Source organism: Lissotriton vulgaris, chromosome 7 (assembly GCF_964263255.1).
Source record: "Lissotriton vulgaris chromosome 7, aLisVul1.2, whole genome shotgun sequence".
NCBI classification, from domain to species: domain Eukaryota; kingdom Metazoa; phylum Chordata; class Amphibia; order Caudata; family Salamandridae; genus Lissotriton; species Lissotriton vulgaris.
The window spans coordinates 1388511185-1388527158 of NC_141695.1; the positions used below are offsets into that span (position 1 = coordinate 1388511185).

The following is a 15974-nucleotide window of genomic DNA, read 5'->3' on the forward strand; positions in this document are numbered from 1 at the left end:
GCCTACAACCTGAGGTCTGCAGTGTTCAAATTACGTGAATACTCTCAAGCAGCACAAAGGATTAAAAAGCATAAACCGGGTTCACGTTCTAAGGCCCACTGGAGGGCAGAAAAATGAGTTTAATCAGCCATTTGGCAGCCAACGTGAAACGCAGTAAACTACAAATCCCAGGATGCAGAAAGCAATACAATCATCTAATGAAGCCCCCTGGAGGGCGCTATGCAAATAAGGTACAAATGCATGCTGCGGAGGCCCGTGACTGTCAGGCTGCTCTCGGATGAAGGAGCAGGCGCTCCGAAACGCGTAAGAGACTCTGAAATAATTTGGAAGGTGAAAGCCGGTTTCCTTAATAAATGAAAGTTCTGTGAACTGTCCTTTGCTGGAGTGGCGTCTTTAAGCTTCAGGGCAATCTTGGATGAATAAACCACACGGCAGCCTTGGCCGTGGAAGATGCACCGCCTACAACCTGAGGTCTGCAGTGTTCAAATTACGTGAATACTCTCAAGCAGCACAAAGGATTAAAAAGCATAAACCGGGTTCACGTTCTAAGGCCCACTGGAGGGCAGAAAAATGAGTTTAATCAGCCATTTGGCAGCCAACGTGAAACGCAGTAAACTACAAATCCCAGGATGCAGAAAGCAATACAATCATCTAATGAAGCCCCCTGGAGGGCGCTATGCAAATAAGGTACAAATGCATGCTGCGGAGGCCCGTGACTGTCAGGCTGCTCTCGGATGAAGGAGCAGGCGCTCCGAAACGCGTAAGAGACTCTGAAATAATTTGGAAGGTGAAAGCCGGTTTCCTTAATAAATGAAAGTTCTGTGAACTGTCCTTTGCTGGAGTGGCGTCTTTAAGCTTCAGGGCAATCTTGGATGAATAAACCACACGGCAGCCTTGGCCGTGGAAGATGCACCGCCTACAACCTGAGGTCTGCAGTGTTCAAATTACGTGAATACTCTCAAGCAGCACAAAGGATTAAAAAGCATAAACCGGGTTCACGTTCTAAGGCCCACTGGAGGGCAGAAAAATGAGTTTAATCAGCCATTTGGCAGCCAACGTGAAACGCAGTAAACTACAAATCCCAGGATGCAGAAAGCAATACAATCATCTAATGAAGCCCCCTGGAGGGCGCTATGCAAATAAGGTACAAATGCATGCTGCGGAGGCCCGTGACTGTCAGGCTGCTCTCGGATGAAGGAGCAGGCGCTCCGAAACGCGTAAGAGACTCTGAAATAATTTGGAAGGTGAAAGCCGGTTTCCTTAATAAATGAAAGTTCTGTGAACTGTCCTTTGCTGGAGTGGCGTCTTTAAGCTTCAGGGCAATCTTGGATGAATAAACCACACGGCAGCCTTGGCCGTGGAAGATGCACCGCCTACAACCTGAGGTCTGCAGTGTTCAAATTACGTGAATACTCTCAAGCAGCACAAAGGATTAAAAAGCATAAACCGGGTTCACGTTCTAAGGCCCACTGGAGGGCAGAAAAATGAGTTTAATCAGCCATTTGGCAGCCAACGTGAAACGCAGTAAACTACAAATCCCAGGATGCAGAAAGCAATACAATCATCTAATGAAGCCCCCTGGAGGGCGCTATGCAAATAAGGTACAAATGCATGCTGCGGAGGCCCGTGACTGTCAGGCTGCTCTCGGATGAAGGAGCAGGCGCTCCGAAACGCGTAAGAGACTCTGAAATAATTTGGAAGGTGAAAGCCGGTTTCCTTAATAAATGAAAGTTCTGTGAACTGTCCTTTGCTGGAGTGGCGTCTTTAAGCTTCAGGGCAATCTTGGATGAATATATATATATATATATATATATATATATATATATATATATATATATATATATATATATATATATATATGTCTTTTTTTCTCATTGCTTAACCCCCGTGCCCCCTCCCCCCGCGCCTGCCCTCACCCTGCCAGCAGCGAGTCATGCCGGCCACCACTGTCCAGTCCTACCTCCCAACAGTAAGCCCAAAGCTTACAGTTTGGGTGACTCTCAAAGGATCACTGCCTACCGGTCTCTGCCCAGTCACATTTCCCGCCTTTTCTCTTTTTAAATACTTTTTTTGTGACAAGTCTTTTATGAATCTTGTTTTATGTACTGTTTTTATAGTTTGTTGTTGTCTTTTATGGTTTTTAACACAAACTGAATACAAAATACGATGATGATGAAATACATTAGTAACGTAACTTGACCACTTGACTTGTATTTTATACTCTATATGCTGTGGTCTTTACTATGCATGTGTCATATGAAAGTAGGAATGAGCCACAGTCCTTAGGAGTGTGACTTCCCTCTCAGCCTGGGGTCTGACACCCCCATGAGTGCATTGGTGATAAAGCAGGACACTCACCGGTCCTCGATGACGTCCTTGCACGTTGAGGCCACCACGTAGCCAGCGGTGGAGGCCAAGATGGCTTGCACGGAGGAGACCAGCCTGCAAAGGAGAAAAGAGATGCGGTGATTCCGGAAGTCAAGGGAGCTCATGGAAGACAGGTGGGGGTGGAGGGGGTGCAGGGCACACTGCTCACCTGAATTCAGCAAACAGGTGGAAAGAAAATATGGATATGTGTTGAAAAATTAATGAGTGCGATTATTGAAAGCAGGACTTGCAACACCACTGGGAGGCTTTGTGAATTATTAAACAGCTTTCCTGGCACCAAGTGCAGGACGATGAACACAGCTATGGGCGTGGTTTAACATATAGATTTTGTGGTTTAGACTGCACACTGATGAGAATAATACACTACTTAAGGGGGAACGTGATCAGGGATACACGCGGGGGGGGGCACTGCTGATGGGGGACAATTCTCTGGAGTCAGAATGCTCAGAGGGTCCCTCAATTTAAGTGCTTCAAGCTCGTTGCACAAAACTTGGGGGCAGACAACTTGGTTGGCACACTGCTCGTGGTGGTACACTGCTCAAGGAAGCATACATAGCATCTTGGGTGGCACATAGCCTGGACGGAGCAGCAGAGCTTGGGCAGCACACTACCTACAAACTTTAGAGTGGTATAAAACGTGAGTAATGCGCAGCAGAGGGACTGCGTGGATGGTAAACGGCATGGGTGGTGCAAAGCTCAAGGCAGGCACATGTGGTACAGATTGAGTGGCAGACTGGCGCATATAAAAAAGCTTCGGGTGGCATATGATTTGCTGCAGTGTAAAAGTGTGTGATATGTAGGTCGGGCAGCAAAGAGCTCAAAAGAAGGGTACAGGAGCACAGTGCTGGAGCTGGGGCTTATGAGACTAAGTTATTAAAGACAGGAAGTGACTCATCGTGCTGGCGTGAGGATCAAATGCTGAAAGAAAAGTGCCTTCCATTTTGTTGTCCCTGTGTGCCATGTTCCCTGGCATCACTGTAAATAAAATGCTGCATAGAAGGTTGTTGTGGCACTTGGAGTGCTAGCGTGACAGCTCCACCAGCTGGGCCCAGAGGCTGAACAGGGAACACTCTGCTCCTGGTGGCGTATTAAGGAGATGTATACATATAAGCAGCTGACTAATGTGATGTGTCCTGTACCTGTCCAGGTGTGTACAACCGATGTAAATAAAGAAACTACCTATTCGTGCGGCGGAGTCCCGCTAGTTACTGTCGCAAGGGAGAGGACTTTGGCACACTGGGTTGGGCTTTCACCAGTTTGAAGTGAGTAATATGGGCTAAGTAACCCAGCTCCTACCAACCTTACTGTCTGACTACTACCGCTGAGTAGGCAACAAAGACTCTTAGCTTTGCTGGTTCAGGTATGGTAGTGTTGCCAAGCCATGAAGCTGAAGCTCTAATAAGGGGTTGAGGTGTTGTGTGGTCTGTATGCATCTGGTTACAAAACATAGCTATCAATAATTGGGAATGATACATCTGGAAAGCAATTCTTTTTTTTCTAAGACATTTTTTCCGGTCTCAAACTTTGCAATCCTGTTCATGAGCCCCGATGCTTATAGTCAAGATTCCGTGGAGTCTCCCAAAAGATGAAAGTCAGTATCCAGCTTGGGTCCTGAAACTCATTATGGTTGAAAAGAGCTAGAGACCGAAGCATGATTTTGTGGTCCCACCCTATGCTTCACATATGCTTCTTCGCTCATCATGGTCTCCTGGTGCTTGGTAACACAGAGGACAGTGACCTGGCAGGAAGCCCTGGGCTTGGACCTTCGACGGAAAGTCTCTTAGTGCTTCTCCAAGATATAAGAAGCACACCAAGAAACAAAAAGCATGATTGTGCTATTGCGGCAGGCAAAATGTATGCCACGTTCACAGCAAAGTGGGCGATCAAATGTCTCATCTGGTGTTGTACTACCAAAAGCACGCACTTCTCGAATAACCACCTCTGGTGTCATAGTCACAGCACCAGAAAAACTCGCCTCAAATATCATTTCAGACAAGATTGTCGTGAAATCAGATTGTCGACTCCTTAACTGTAGCAATATGTCCACATCTTAAGGCAGATTTGCTGCAAGAAATCGTCACAGAATGAGCAACCTGGTTCCAAACATCAGAAGATTAGATTCAGATGGCACCAACTCAGGGAAGTAGGGACTCCATCTGCTAAGAGAGCAAAACTGGGTCACTGACTATGTGTTTCTTTTATTAAGTCTCCTTACCCAGTTCAAAGTTTTGGAAATATGCATAAACGAATTCTAAATGTCACCTCTCATTCATAATCAGTGTCTCGATTTAGTGGGAACAGCAAAACACACAAGATGATGGACGGAATGTTGCACAATGGCAAAACATTCACCCCAGTCACAGATCTGGGTTTAACCCATCGTTATTTTGCTCACCAAGCCACCCCAGTTCAGACTTAGCCATATGCAAATCAGTCTTGACCCTGTGCCTCATGGGAACAGTCCAGCCCGAACTGCCAAGCCATGTCTTTCCTGGACCGGAATCAAGCTTCCTAGGACCGGTTTCTGGCTATCAGCCGTCTTCAGCCAGGATAGCTTGACTCCAGTGGCTTAGTGAGCAAGGGACCAGGCCCAGATCTCTGTACTGGGGTGAATGTATTGTTCTGCATTCTGTCCATCAACAGTTGTTTTTGCATTTGTCACCCCGAGTGGGACGGGTGTGCTCAGACGTGAGTCCTGTGCTCTCCATGCCACTGGAATCAAGCTATCCAGGCTGATGAGGGCTGAAAGCCTGAAACTGGTCCTTGGATGCTTGTTTCCAGTCCAGGGAGGACCTGGCTTGGCAGTTCGGGCTGGATTGTTCCCGTGGGGCACAGGGTCAAGTCTGATTTGCATATGGCTGGGTTCCAACTGGAATGGCATGGTGAGCAGAAAACGATGGATTTGGGCCCAGATCTCTGTACTGGGGTGAATGTATGACATTGTTCTGCATTCTGTCCATCGACAGTTGTTTTTGCATCGATTTAGTGGGAGGTGCAGCCTTCTGGAAAAGATAGGGGTACAGGGTCTCCCACATACAGATGGTCCACAAGCTGTGGCTTATATGAAGCAGTAGTCTAGGATGCAAGATTCTTCTGAGTGTCTCTCAAGGTGGGGTGAATAAAGGAACCTCCTAGCTATTAAAAAATGTGTAGGCTTTTTTATAGGGAAAAGTCTGCCAGTCACTAATAAAGTATATTTTAATGCTTTGTTGTAGGGGTTGGCACACAATCCTGATTATTACAATAACAAAAAATGAGTCATACAATGAGAATTTTCCAATCCTTTTTATATTCCAAAATGTCTCTGGGAATGACATACATTCCAAAAAATACATGAAATTAAGTTATCCGGATCAAATTCTTTCCAGTAGATCCTTCAAACAAAATTCGCCATCATGTGTTCCAAGTACACAATTTCACTTCTGTCTTAAAAAACGAAATCAAGTAACATAAAATATCATGGTCACAGGGAGAAATATGGGTATGTATACTGCACAAAACCATATTCAAATGGTTATTCACTGTACAACTAAATGTTTAACATGTCTGTAAATCTAATTAAACGAATATGGGAAATCTCCTTATATTACAAGTTTACATTTTTAAAATAATCAGTATTGAGTGACTCCTCAAAACCCAGCATGAAAACTTCTCTGCCATTTGTAATGGGTTCTCTGGCCCCTATAAGTAAATGGAGAAGCTGGGAGAGGGCTCTTCTAAAAATGATGTCTGTTGAGCACCAAAAGGCAGAACAACTCTTTCAATTGCAGTAATAGCTAAAGTTCAGTGAGGTTAACCAGTCAAAATGAAACTCTATAAGGCAACCATGAATTGGTAATTTGTGCTGTTAGATTTTAATTTAACCAGCAAGGCCATATTCCATGGGGCTTCTCCAAATATTCCTATGAGCACAGAGCATCAGCTTTAAAGGTGTCCTACAAATTAGGTAAATTATTAATAAATTCCCACCAACCAATAAGATGGATAGCTAGCTAATCCAATGATGCTACTTCTTTTAAAGAGATGCAATATAATTAATATCCCACTATTCACTTGGGCTAAAGGACCCAACTAGGGCTTGCGTAGTCTGTCTAATTCACATCAAAGGAAGGGTCGGTTCCATAGGACAGAGCCTGCATTTAGTCATTCATGAGTACCCACAAATAGAACTGGTTTGTAAAAAACAGCAACCTATAAGGAGATTGTCTGGCTGTCAGTTTCAAGCAGTCCGTATGTGGGGTTCAAGTAGTGAAGAAAAGAAGTGGGTTGTCAGGTGTGTGGGGGATTTGAGTCTTGCATAAATGCAGAGGGTAAAATGCTGATATGGATTTCAGATTTTGAAGAAAATGATATGGTTGTCTAGCTACTGTGGAACTGATGCACTGAACAACACTAAAGGAGGGGTGGCAGCTAGATTTACATGAGTCAGTGTGACTCAGAGACCCCTGGGGCCTTATTTATGAAGGCCTTGCGTCAGTCTTGCGCCGCCGGTGCGTCACTTTTTGTGACGCACCAGCGGTGTAAAAAATGCGCCTCGTTGCGCCATATTTAAAAAGTGACGCATCTAGGTAGATGCGCCACTTTTTAAACCCCTGCGCCACATTATACCTGCGTCAGGTATAATGTATGCAGAGGGGGCATTCCCCCGCATAAAGCCTCGTAATAGTGACGCAGTGAAATCTATGAGATTTCACTGCGTCAGTTTTAGGACGCTGTTGCGTCAAAATATTGCGCCTGCCTCACAGCAGGCGTAAGACTGACGCAAGCCCTTTCACATGGGGCTTTCCCCATGTGAAAGGACGCATTGCTGGAGTTGCGTCACTTTTGTGACACACTCCAGCAATGCGTCACTTTTGCGCTTACAGATACGTCAGAAATACTAACGTATCTGAAACTCCTTGCGACATGATGCGTCATACATTAAATATGACGCACCAGGAATGTCGTAAGGAGTGCGCAGTGAAAAGTGACGCATCGCTGTTTTCACGCAGCGATGCGTCACTATTCATAAATGAGATCACTGGCTTTAAAGAGAAGAACTAGATGGGGGGAGAACGGCAAGTGGGAGGTGAACAATTTTAAATGCTGTATCAGGGGTGCACTAAAGGAGTACAATTAAAATTATGAGTGCATTAGACAGGACTTGTCAAGGCATTTTACATCTGTGCAAACTATGTAGCCCATGGCCATGCAAATGCATAATGAACCTTGCAGGCAGCCAGCATAAAGATTGTACCAGAGAAAAAAGGTAGTGTCCCTCATCTATTGTCAAAATGCATACTGCATTCTAAGTGTAGGATGATGCAACTTCTACACCATCTATCACTCTGTGGTTTCAACAAGTACCCTTCCCAGTAGTGGGAATGGAAACAAAAAGATGAAATCAGAAGTATGCAACGGATAAAACTGCCCAACAAATATGCCCTAGCAATGCAATTGTTTGAATAAAGGAAGAGGCTAAAAATTGCAATTGAATGATACAACATAACCAGTTTTCAATAGTTTCCCAAGCGCAATATTTCTATAGGGGGCTTTGCATGGGTTTGGCACACCACAGCGTTTCACATTTTGGTGGCAGCGGTGGGATATGTTTCCTTCCTTTATGCACCGCAAAGGTCAGAAGGTATGCTTGGAAATGATTAGCCAGGGCTATGCAATCAAAGTTCAAGAGAGCAGTGCCTCTGAAAGAGTAGCAGCTCTATGTTACAGGTGCAAGAGATTCCTTCCAGAAGCCACAGTAATCCAAACACAGTAGCCCAGAAATCCAGGCAGTGCTCAGGGTTTCATACTGATGCACAAAAATCTAGTTCCAGTTCTTGTGCTCCTCTAAGTACTGCACCAATGATATTCTGGCGGGTCAGAAACACTGAACTCGATTTTCAATTTTTACCAGCAGCATGTCAAGCTCTTTCTAGAAGACACAAAACCTAATTCAGCTTCTTCTCCTTCCAAAGCATACACCCACTGTCCAATCCTGGAGTCAGCTCTCCTTAGGACTCTCCTACAAACGTTCTGACTATCGACTTTACAGGTGACACATAAAACCATTTCTAGTTTTTCCTGTCCCGTCATATGCTGCACTCAACATAAATTCCTGGGCACACAGAAATCCAGTTATGTATCAGTTATCCTGAGACTGCACCCTGAATCATTACAGGATCCAGTGGCTGAACTTCTTCAGGGACTCCTTTCAAGGGGATGGCAGAATCTATCTCAAATCCATATCCCGCCTAAAGGCTGCACGCAAAGTTTTATCAAGAGGGCATGGGACAGTTCATTTCCTGAAACCTTTCTACCTACAAAAATATCTCTCTCCTGTCCTCCATCAACTCTAAACTCTAGTTGTGGGAGAGGGGCTATAATGTCCACCAGCAACCCTCAAAGTCTTTCAGTGCCCCTTACAAAACCTTCAGCACTCCTCAGAGACCTCTAATGCCCTCCAAACCCTTTCAGTCACCTTCACAAACCATTTTGAAAACCAAAAGAAAATTCAGTAATCTTATGAATCGTTTAGGAAGCCTGTGTCACGTCTTACACGAGCCCCCTAGCAGGTATGAAATACCCAATATATTTCAGCATTTTTCATCACCCGTCTGCACCCTTCGGTGCCCTATGGAGCCTCTCGGACTCCTGATTCCCTCCTCTCCGTCCTCCCTACATACACCCTTCAGTCGCTCGCTGGGCCTCACACACACTCCACGTTATTAGTGATAGCCGGGGCTCGAGTGACTCCGGACATGGCACCACATCTCGGCCACTCTACTTCCCCGCAAAGGATTTAGTGTCCAGTCACGGTGACGTGTGACTAGTCACCCAAATCCCGTGTCTCCGTATGCGCCCCACTTTCTACATGCATCTCCTCGTCCCCTTCAACCCATCTCCCATGCCATCTGTGAGGGCTCGCAATAACAAGAAACCACCCTCATGCAACACTAGTCTGCGGAGGTATGTGTGTACGTGGGGTGGTGGCGGACGGTGTCTGACGGAAGTATCTCGAGCTGGAGTTGGGGGATTACGCACATCTGCTCCCACCCCTCCCCTCTCCTGACGCGGCACACAAAGCACACCAGCCCGTGCCGCATACTGCGGCTTACCGGCGCGTGCACAGCCAGCGTCTCCCGCCTCCCCCGCGCGCGCGGCGCTTCTTACAGCGGAGGGCGGACGGGGGGTGAGCATTAGTCGCCGGGATGAGGCACCGCCTGAGGGGAGGGGGCCTCTCAGGAGGGCCGTGCACACCAAGGCATGATTCCCCTCCAATGTAACGGAAAGATGGACTGGCCCTGATGAGCATTTACCGTGGGAGAACCATAACCGTGGCTGTTGCCTCTAGCAAGGGGGTGGGGGGGGAGGCTGTCACAGAGAGGTGAGGCTGGGTGCGGGCGGGTGCAGGGATACTACTACTGAGTTTGTTTCTTTTCTCTTGCTTCTATCAAAGGCCACAGTTTAATGCAGTAGGCCATGAGCCCTGATGCAAACAAGAAAATATGACCCTTGTGACAGCTGTCGGGGTAGTAAAATACAGCAAATGTCAGGCACAGTGGGCCCTTCGGGGCTCTGGGCCCCGCTGCCACTGCACCTGCTGCACCAATGGTAGCCACGCCCCTGGTTCGTAAGGAGATGCGGGGCAGAGGCTGTGGTTCCGGATAGGCTGTCGGGGGGCGCGTGGTCGCCGGACAGGGGGTCACGGGTAGGTTGCTCGGAGGCGCACTGCTTCAGTGGAAGGCCGGGTGGGGTGGCTCTGAGGGATGCGGGGGTCAGCAAGGGTCAGGGTGCCGTGCAAGGGACGGGGGAAGGAAGGTCCGTACCTGGCTGACACAATGACCGCGTCCGGCTCGTCCCATCGTAGCCCTGGCAGCTCCCGGAGCCCCCGCCGGGAGAGAAGGAAAAGCCCCGGGAAGAAGACTCCCCCCGCCGCCAACACCAGCACCATGGTTGCCGCACCAGCCGGAAGGAGGCGGGGGGCAGGGGGGCAAAGGTGGGCGAGGTGGGTACTGGAGGAGGGAGTAACTGAGAGGGTGACTTAGGAGATGTAGAAGGACGGGAGCGGAGGTCTATAGAAACACAGGAGGGGGAGGAGAGAGAGAGAGGGGATAAAAAGATTAGAGCAGAGATAGGAAGTGGGAGGGGGAAGGGAAAGGGGTGAAGGGGTAAAGGGAGAGGAAGAGTGAAAATGTGCGATGGAGAAGAGGGGTGTGAAAGGAGAGAGGGGGATGGAATGAGGTGAAGAGGAGAGCGGGGGAATGATATAGAAGGGAAGAGAGGGTGCCTGGGTAGAGTCGGAGGGTGTCGCAGTCCCAGGCACGGAGTGCTAGCTCTGCTGTCCCGCGCCCCGCAGCCCCCTGCACCTCTGCCTCCTCCTCAGCCCCTCTGGATCTCGGGCACCCTCGGTCAGGTGCAGGGGGCGGGAGGGGGCGCGCCTTTTTTTTACAGCGCCCAGCGCGCCCCCGGGCCGGCGACCGCCTGCAGAGGGCTGGGAAGGCGTGCGAGGGCGCTGGAGACGGAGAAGCACCGGGCGAGGAGAAGGATGAGGGAGCCGAGCCTCCGCCCGGTCACAGAGCTGCGAGGGATGGGCAGGGTACCAGAGCCGGGATGCAGGAGGAGGAGAGGAAGAGGAGGATCACCGAGAGGAGGGAGCTGGGCGGGGCTTTGAGCGATGGCACTGCAAGGGACCCTGGCACTGCACTGCAGTGTGCACTGCTGTCAGGCCAATGAATCCGCACGTGCATCCCGTGCTTAACCCCTCCCCTTCCGAAAAGGGCCCGTGTAATTTGTATTTTTTTTGTTAGTGAAATAAAATGAAGAGACGTGCGCGTTGACAGACCGGCCATTATTGGAAACAAAGCAAATAAGGCACCAGAAAGGATAGTTTACTAGCCTTGATGCAGGACGCTATAATTATATGCAGGTGCTTCGTAAAGAAGTGCACTTACAACAGTAAAAGGCACTGGCACATTCTGAATTTGTTATTTGCATCTTTACCATCGTGCCATAATATAACAGTGCAACAGTCAACAGATATATTATACTTCCTATATGCACTAATCTTGGCCAGCCTACAATTAAAACAGTTCAGTGCAAAGGCACGGATTATAGGTTTCAAATGGGGAATACTCTGCTATGCTGTGCAATAACGTTCTTTGCACTGAGAAAAACAAAAAAGTGATGAATGGAATGCTTGAATTAATATCAGCCACTGGTAATTACCCAGGCTGCATTGCAGGCAGTTTTTTTGCCCGCTATGCAGGAGAATTCAAGTGTTTCTTCCACTCCATTCTTCACCTTGTTGCAGGTGACGCCCTAAGAGCGAGCGGTATGCACAGACGTGGGTCTGTGCTCACTGTCCCACTGGAACCAAGCTATCTCCAACTTGATGAGCCCTGGTCAGGGTGAAACCGATCTTAGGTTGTTGTGCTCCGGCTCAGGCAGGACCGCAACTTATTTGCATATGGGCTGGTTCTGTCTGGGGTAGCATGGTGGGCAAAAGAACAAAGGACTGTGATGCAGCCCATGTAATTATCAGTGACTGCGATTAATTCAAGCATTCTAGCCGTCACTTTCTACCTTTCTTTAATGTGGCGCTCTAAAGCGAAGAGAATGCCCAGATTTGGTTCCATTGCACTCTGTGCCATAGGACTCAATCTACACCCTGCTGAAGAGGCCCTAATAGGCTGAACATTGTCTGGGGTTGTTTGTGTTCCATTTCAGTGGGGTCCTGGCATGTCAGACCAGACTAGACTGTTACTACTGGGGCAGGAACAGGGCTTAGCTGCATATGGCTGGTTTCTGTTTGAGGTGGCACGGTAGGCAAAAGAACAATAGACTTGCGTTCCACTCATCTCTTTTTTTGCTTTGTTTGATCAATAATTGCAAAGTTACAGCAGTTAATGCTCTCCTCTACCTTCGGTAATCTCTCCCTGTCAGATGCCTGAGACATGTTACACAAATCATACTATCGCTCCCTCTGAAGAGAAACAAACACTTTGGGGATGTTCACTCCATCTACAAGGTTCAACTGCCATTTTCAATATCTTGTCCCTATTTTATATTTTCGAACTCTCTTCCAGAACCTAAGGCATCACAAAAGTAGACAACTCAACATACTAGGTACCACACAATATCTTACATTTCCCATGTGCATTCATCCGTAACAGTATGCAGTCAGTGTAGGAAGGATCTGCTTCTTATGGTTACCCCAACGTTTTGCTTCATGTTTCACTGTTTTTGATTAGTCTGAAAGGGATCCTGCTAATCAGGACCCCAGTCTATCTGCTTTCAACCTAAACTATTATGTTATGTACTAAGGTACACTCCAGATTGGATACTGGGGTACCTTTGTCAGTCCCTAGTAAATGGTACCCAGGAACTCAGGGCATAGGTACCCCAGAGGCCTCCCATGGGCTGAAGCATGTATTATGACACCCATGAGAGGCCCTGCAAAATGGAAACTACAGGCCTGCATTGCAGCCTGTGTAAGTTGGTGCATGCACCACTTACTTAAGATATAGGTTTGCTATATCTAAGGGTTAGTACACTTAAAATCTATAAGTCCCCCCTATAGCAGGCCTTGACAATCCTGAAGACAGGGTGCTTGGTTCTAAGTGAGAGGGTGCCACTGCATGAGCAGGACACCCCTGCAGCCTACAGAGGCCATTCTCTCGGGTTGTTAGTGCTGCAGCCATCTTCGAAATATAGAGTGTCATTATGCTACCGCGTGATGACCAACTCTACACCGTCTGAAAGTAACCCTATTGTGTTTGGTATCAAACATTGTGGAATCATATCCCCACACAGGTAACCGGTGTGGGAGGTATGATTCCACCCCTCAGAAACGAGCTTTGTGAGGACCCTGGTGTTCCCGGTACCAGCCTTCTTGACCCGGGCAGCCCAAAATGGTTGCTGCCGACCAGCGACATATTTCTGCCCTCCTGCTGCAGAGCCAAGCTCGAACAGGGGAAAGCAGAACAATAGGCATCCAGTTATAGGGAGATGTGACCACCTCCCAGACAGGATTTGGTGTATTAGGCATGGGTGAGTGCGCTTTCCAGTGACCGAAAGTCTGCATGAGGGGCACATTTGGTGTCCCTGTGCATAGTCCAGTTCAAACCAGTCCTGTGAGCCGTTGGCTCTTGGTCTGGCACAAAACTGGACAAAGGACATGGGAGTAACCTCCGCACTGTCCAGACCCTCCCCTGGGAGAGTCCCCTGAATCGTGGGTACAAAAGGGCTTTCCTGGCTGTAGTACCCTAGATTCAACGTCAACAAGATTCTGAACGAGAAACCACTGAACTTCAAACGCCTGGACACTCTGGACTTCGTCGGACTTTGTTTGGGCCAGACATAGTCTCCCAATCTGTCCAAAACATTGTCTGTGCCTGTGCACCATACAGGCTTTGTGCAGGACCTGTGGAGCATTAAGGACAACCAAAGACATCTCCCTTGGAGTGAAGGAGTCACTCCCCTGCAACCGCAGGCACCACACCAAGATTGACTGGTCTGCTGCTCCTGAGTCACACAGACCCTGAAGGCTTCAGCAACACAGGAGGTGGGTTTCCAAGTCCTTCAAGGTCTGAGCTACCCTCTCACCAAGATTGAGGTCAGAATCCCTAATGGCGGCTGCAATACCTGTACCCCTGTGCACTGCATACCTTTGCAAGTGCATATGCTTGTTGACATTTCCAAAACAGTTGCTCTGGGCTCCGAGTAGCCCCAAACTCTGGCATCATTTCCACCAAAGAACTCCAGCCTCCCTGCACTGAGTGCTCTGTGGGCTGTTGGTTTGTTAAACTGCTCAAGGTCCCCTCGCGACTCCTGTGCCCCTGGGTCCTCTTGAGGGTCATCTTTGCTTTTCTTGGGCTTCTCTGGTTTCTCCAGGCTTGCTCTGACTCCCTTGTGTTTTATGAGTCTCCTGGACCTTGCTGGTCCGAACCGTAGCCTTTCTTAAGCATCTTCATGGGTTGCCACTGCCAAGACTTGTTGGTAGTCTAGCCGGACATCGACCCCTCAGAGCTCAACATCCTTCGTGGGACAGCTCTTATCCAGCTCCTAGTTGTCCTCGCCATCTCCGGGTCCCAGTGGCTGCAGAGTCAAGAACCCCCTCACCACACCTGAAGTACCCGACATTGGTGGGCATTCGTCTACCGAGCCGCTCGTCACTCCTGAGTGATCCATACTCTGTCCCCTCTGCTTTCAGGTACTCTTCAACAAGAATCCACCTTTGGATTCCGACAGATACTTTTCTTCTTCCAGCAGTGGCTCTTCTTCAAGGTCCTTCAAAGACACCGACAGGACCCGGCTTCCCTGGGATAGGAAACTCTGGTACTATGGTATCCACGGGTGGGGTGGCTCTCGAGCCTCCTAACTTCCACTGGGTTTCTTCGAAGTCCACTCAGAAGGGTTCTTAAACTTTAAAACTTCAACCGTGACTCTCTCAGAGAATTGTACTTAGCACGCAGTTGTGTTCCCACACTGTACCAGTCTTCCGTGGGGGTCCCTACTTACTCACCTTGGGTGGTTCCGTGGGGTCACAGCGATTTTACAACCTCTAGACACTGTCTTGACTCGAATCATGATTCTTATACCTCTATTTTAGTATATGGTTTGGTCTCCCCCCGGAGCCCACTGTGTATTCGTGCTACTTGCGATTGTTTTTGTGCTATAGTATTATTTGCTTTGTGAGAATCTTCGTGTAGAAGACTGAGTCGTACTTAGAGTGTGTGATAACAATAAATACGTATTTGTATAACTACTGTGTGGTTCTCCTTTCATTTAACCAATACTATAGGGCTGCATTCTGGTAAAGCAAGCTGCTTAACATTCTTTCAAGACTAAGCCTGAAGGCTGCTCTCCACAGCTACCACTTGGATAGCTTTCTAAGGTTATCTTTGACCTCTTTAATCACCATAAGGATTGTTTGGACTGGTACATGGTGCCCCCTTTAATTAGTGGACAGCATATACCATGCCAACATCTCACAGTCAGGAACAGAGCTATTAATAGTGCAGCAGGTGCAGTGGCACTGGGGCACACGTTTATGGGGCTCATTACACCATACATATAGTTGTTTTTTATTACTAAACCAGGGCATGGATTGGTATATTCTTGCTTGCTCCAGGGCACATGACACCTTTGCTACGCCACTGTGCAGTAATAAAGCTACAAAACAATAATCAACCTGCAGGCTGTCATTACAACTTTCCACAATGGAATACACCAGCTAACCAATACAAACTGTTACAAGACTACATTTGAAGAAGTGTGCTACAACAGAACATTCATCATAACATACAATGATTAAGCATAAAGCCTGGTCTTCACACTTCTTATAATATATTTCAACATGCACTAATAACAGTGTTATGCAGCATCACACTTTCTGCATTTAACATGTAGGTTATGTAGGTTTGTTTAGCACTTTTCCAACATTTGTATAATGACACAGAGCTTTCAGAATAAGGCCACCTTTAAGGCTCTAGGGTACACACTAATCACAATAAGAGTGGTCTATTGTCACTGTACTTGGTTTTGTTTCATAATGTTGAGCATTGACGTCGATTCACTAAAATGCAAGTGGTAGCGGAAGTTCAAAT

The 15974-nt window shown here is 47.7% G+C and overlaps 1 protein-coding gene across 1 annotated transcript in view; it reads right to left on the reverse strand.

Annotated features, from left to right (window-relative positions):
* TLCD3B (TLC domain containing 3B) overlaps positions 1–10970 on the reverse strand; it is a 153519-nt gene extending 142549 nt beyond the window's left edge. The window contains exons 1-2 of the mRNA XM_086932121.1: positions 10194–10970; positions 2359–2442 (exon numbers count right to left, since the gene is read on the reverse strand). Coding sequence (XP_086788247.1) covers positions 2359–2442; positions 10194–10318 — 209 coding nt within the window. The 5' untranslated portion in view covers positions 10319–10970. The remainder of the gene's footprint in view (positions 1–2358; positions 2443–10193) is intronic.
* Positions 10971–15974: the final 5004 nt, after the last annotated feature.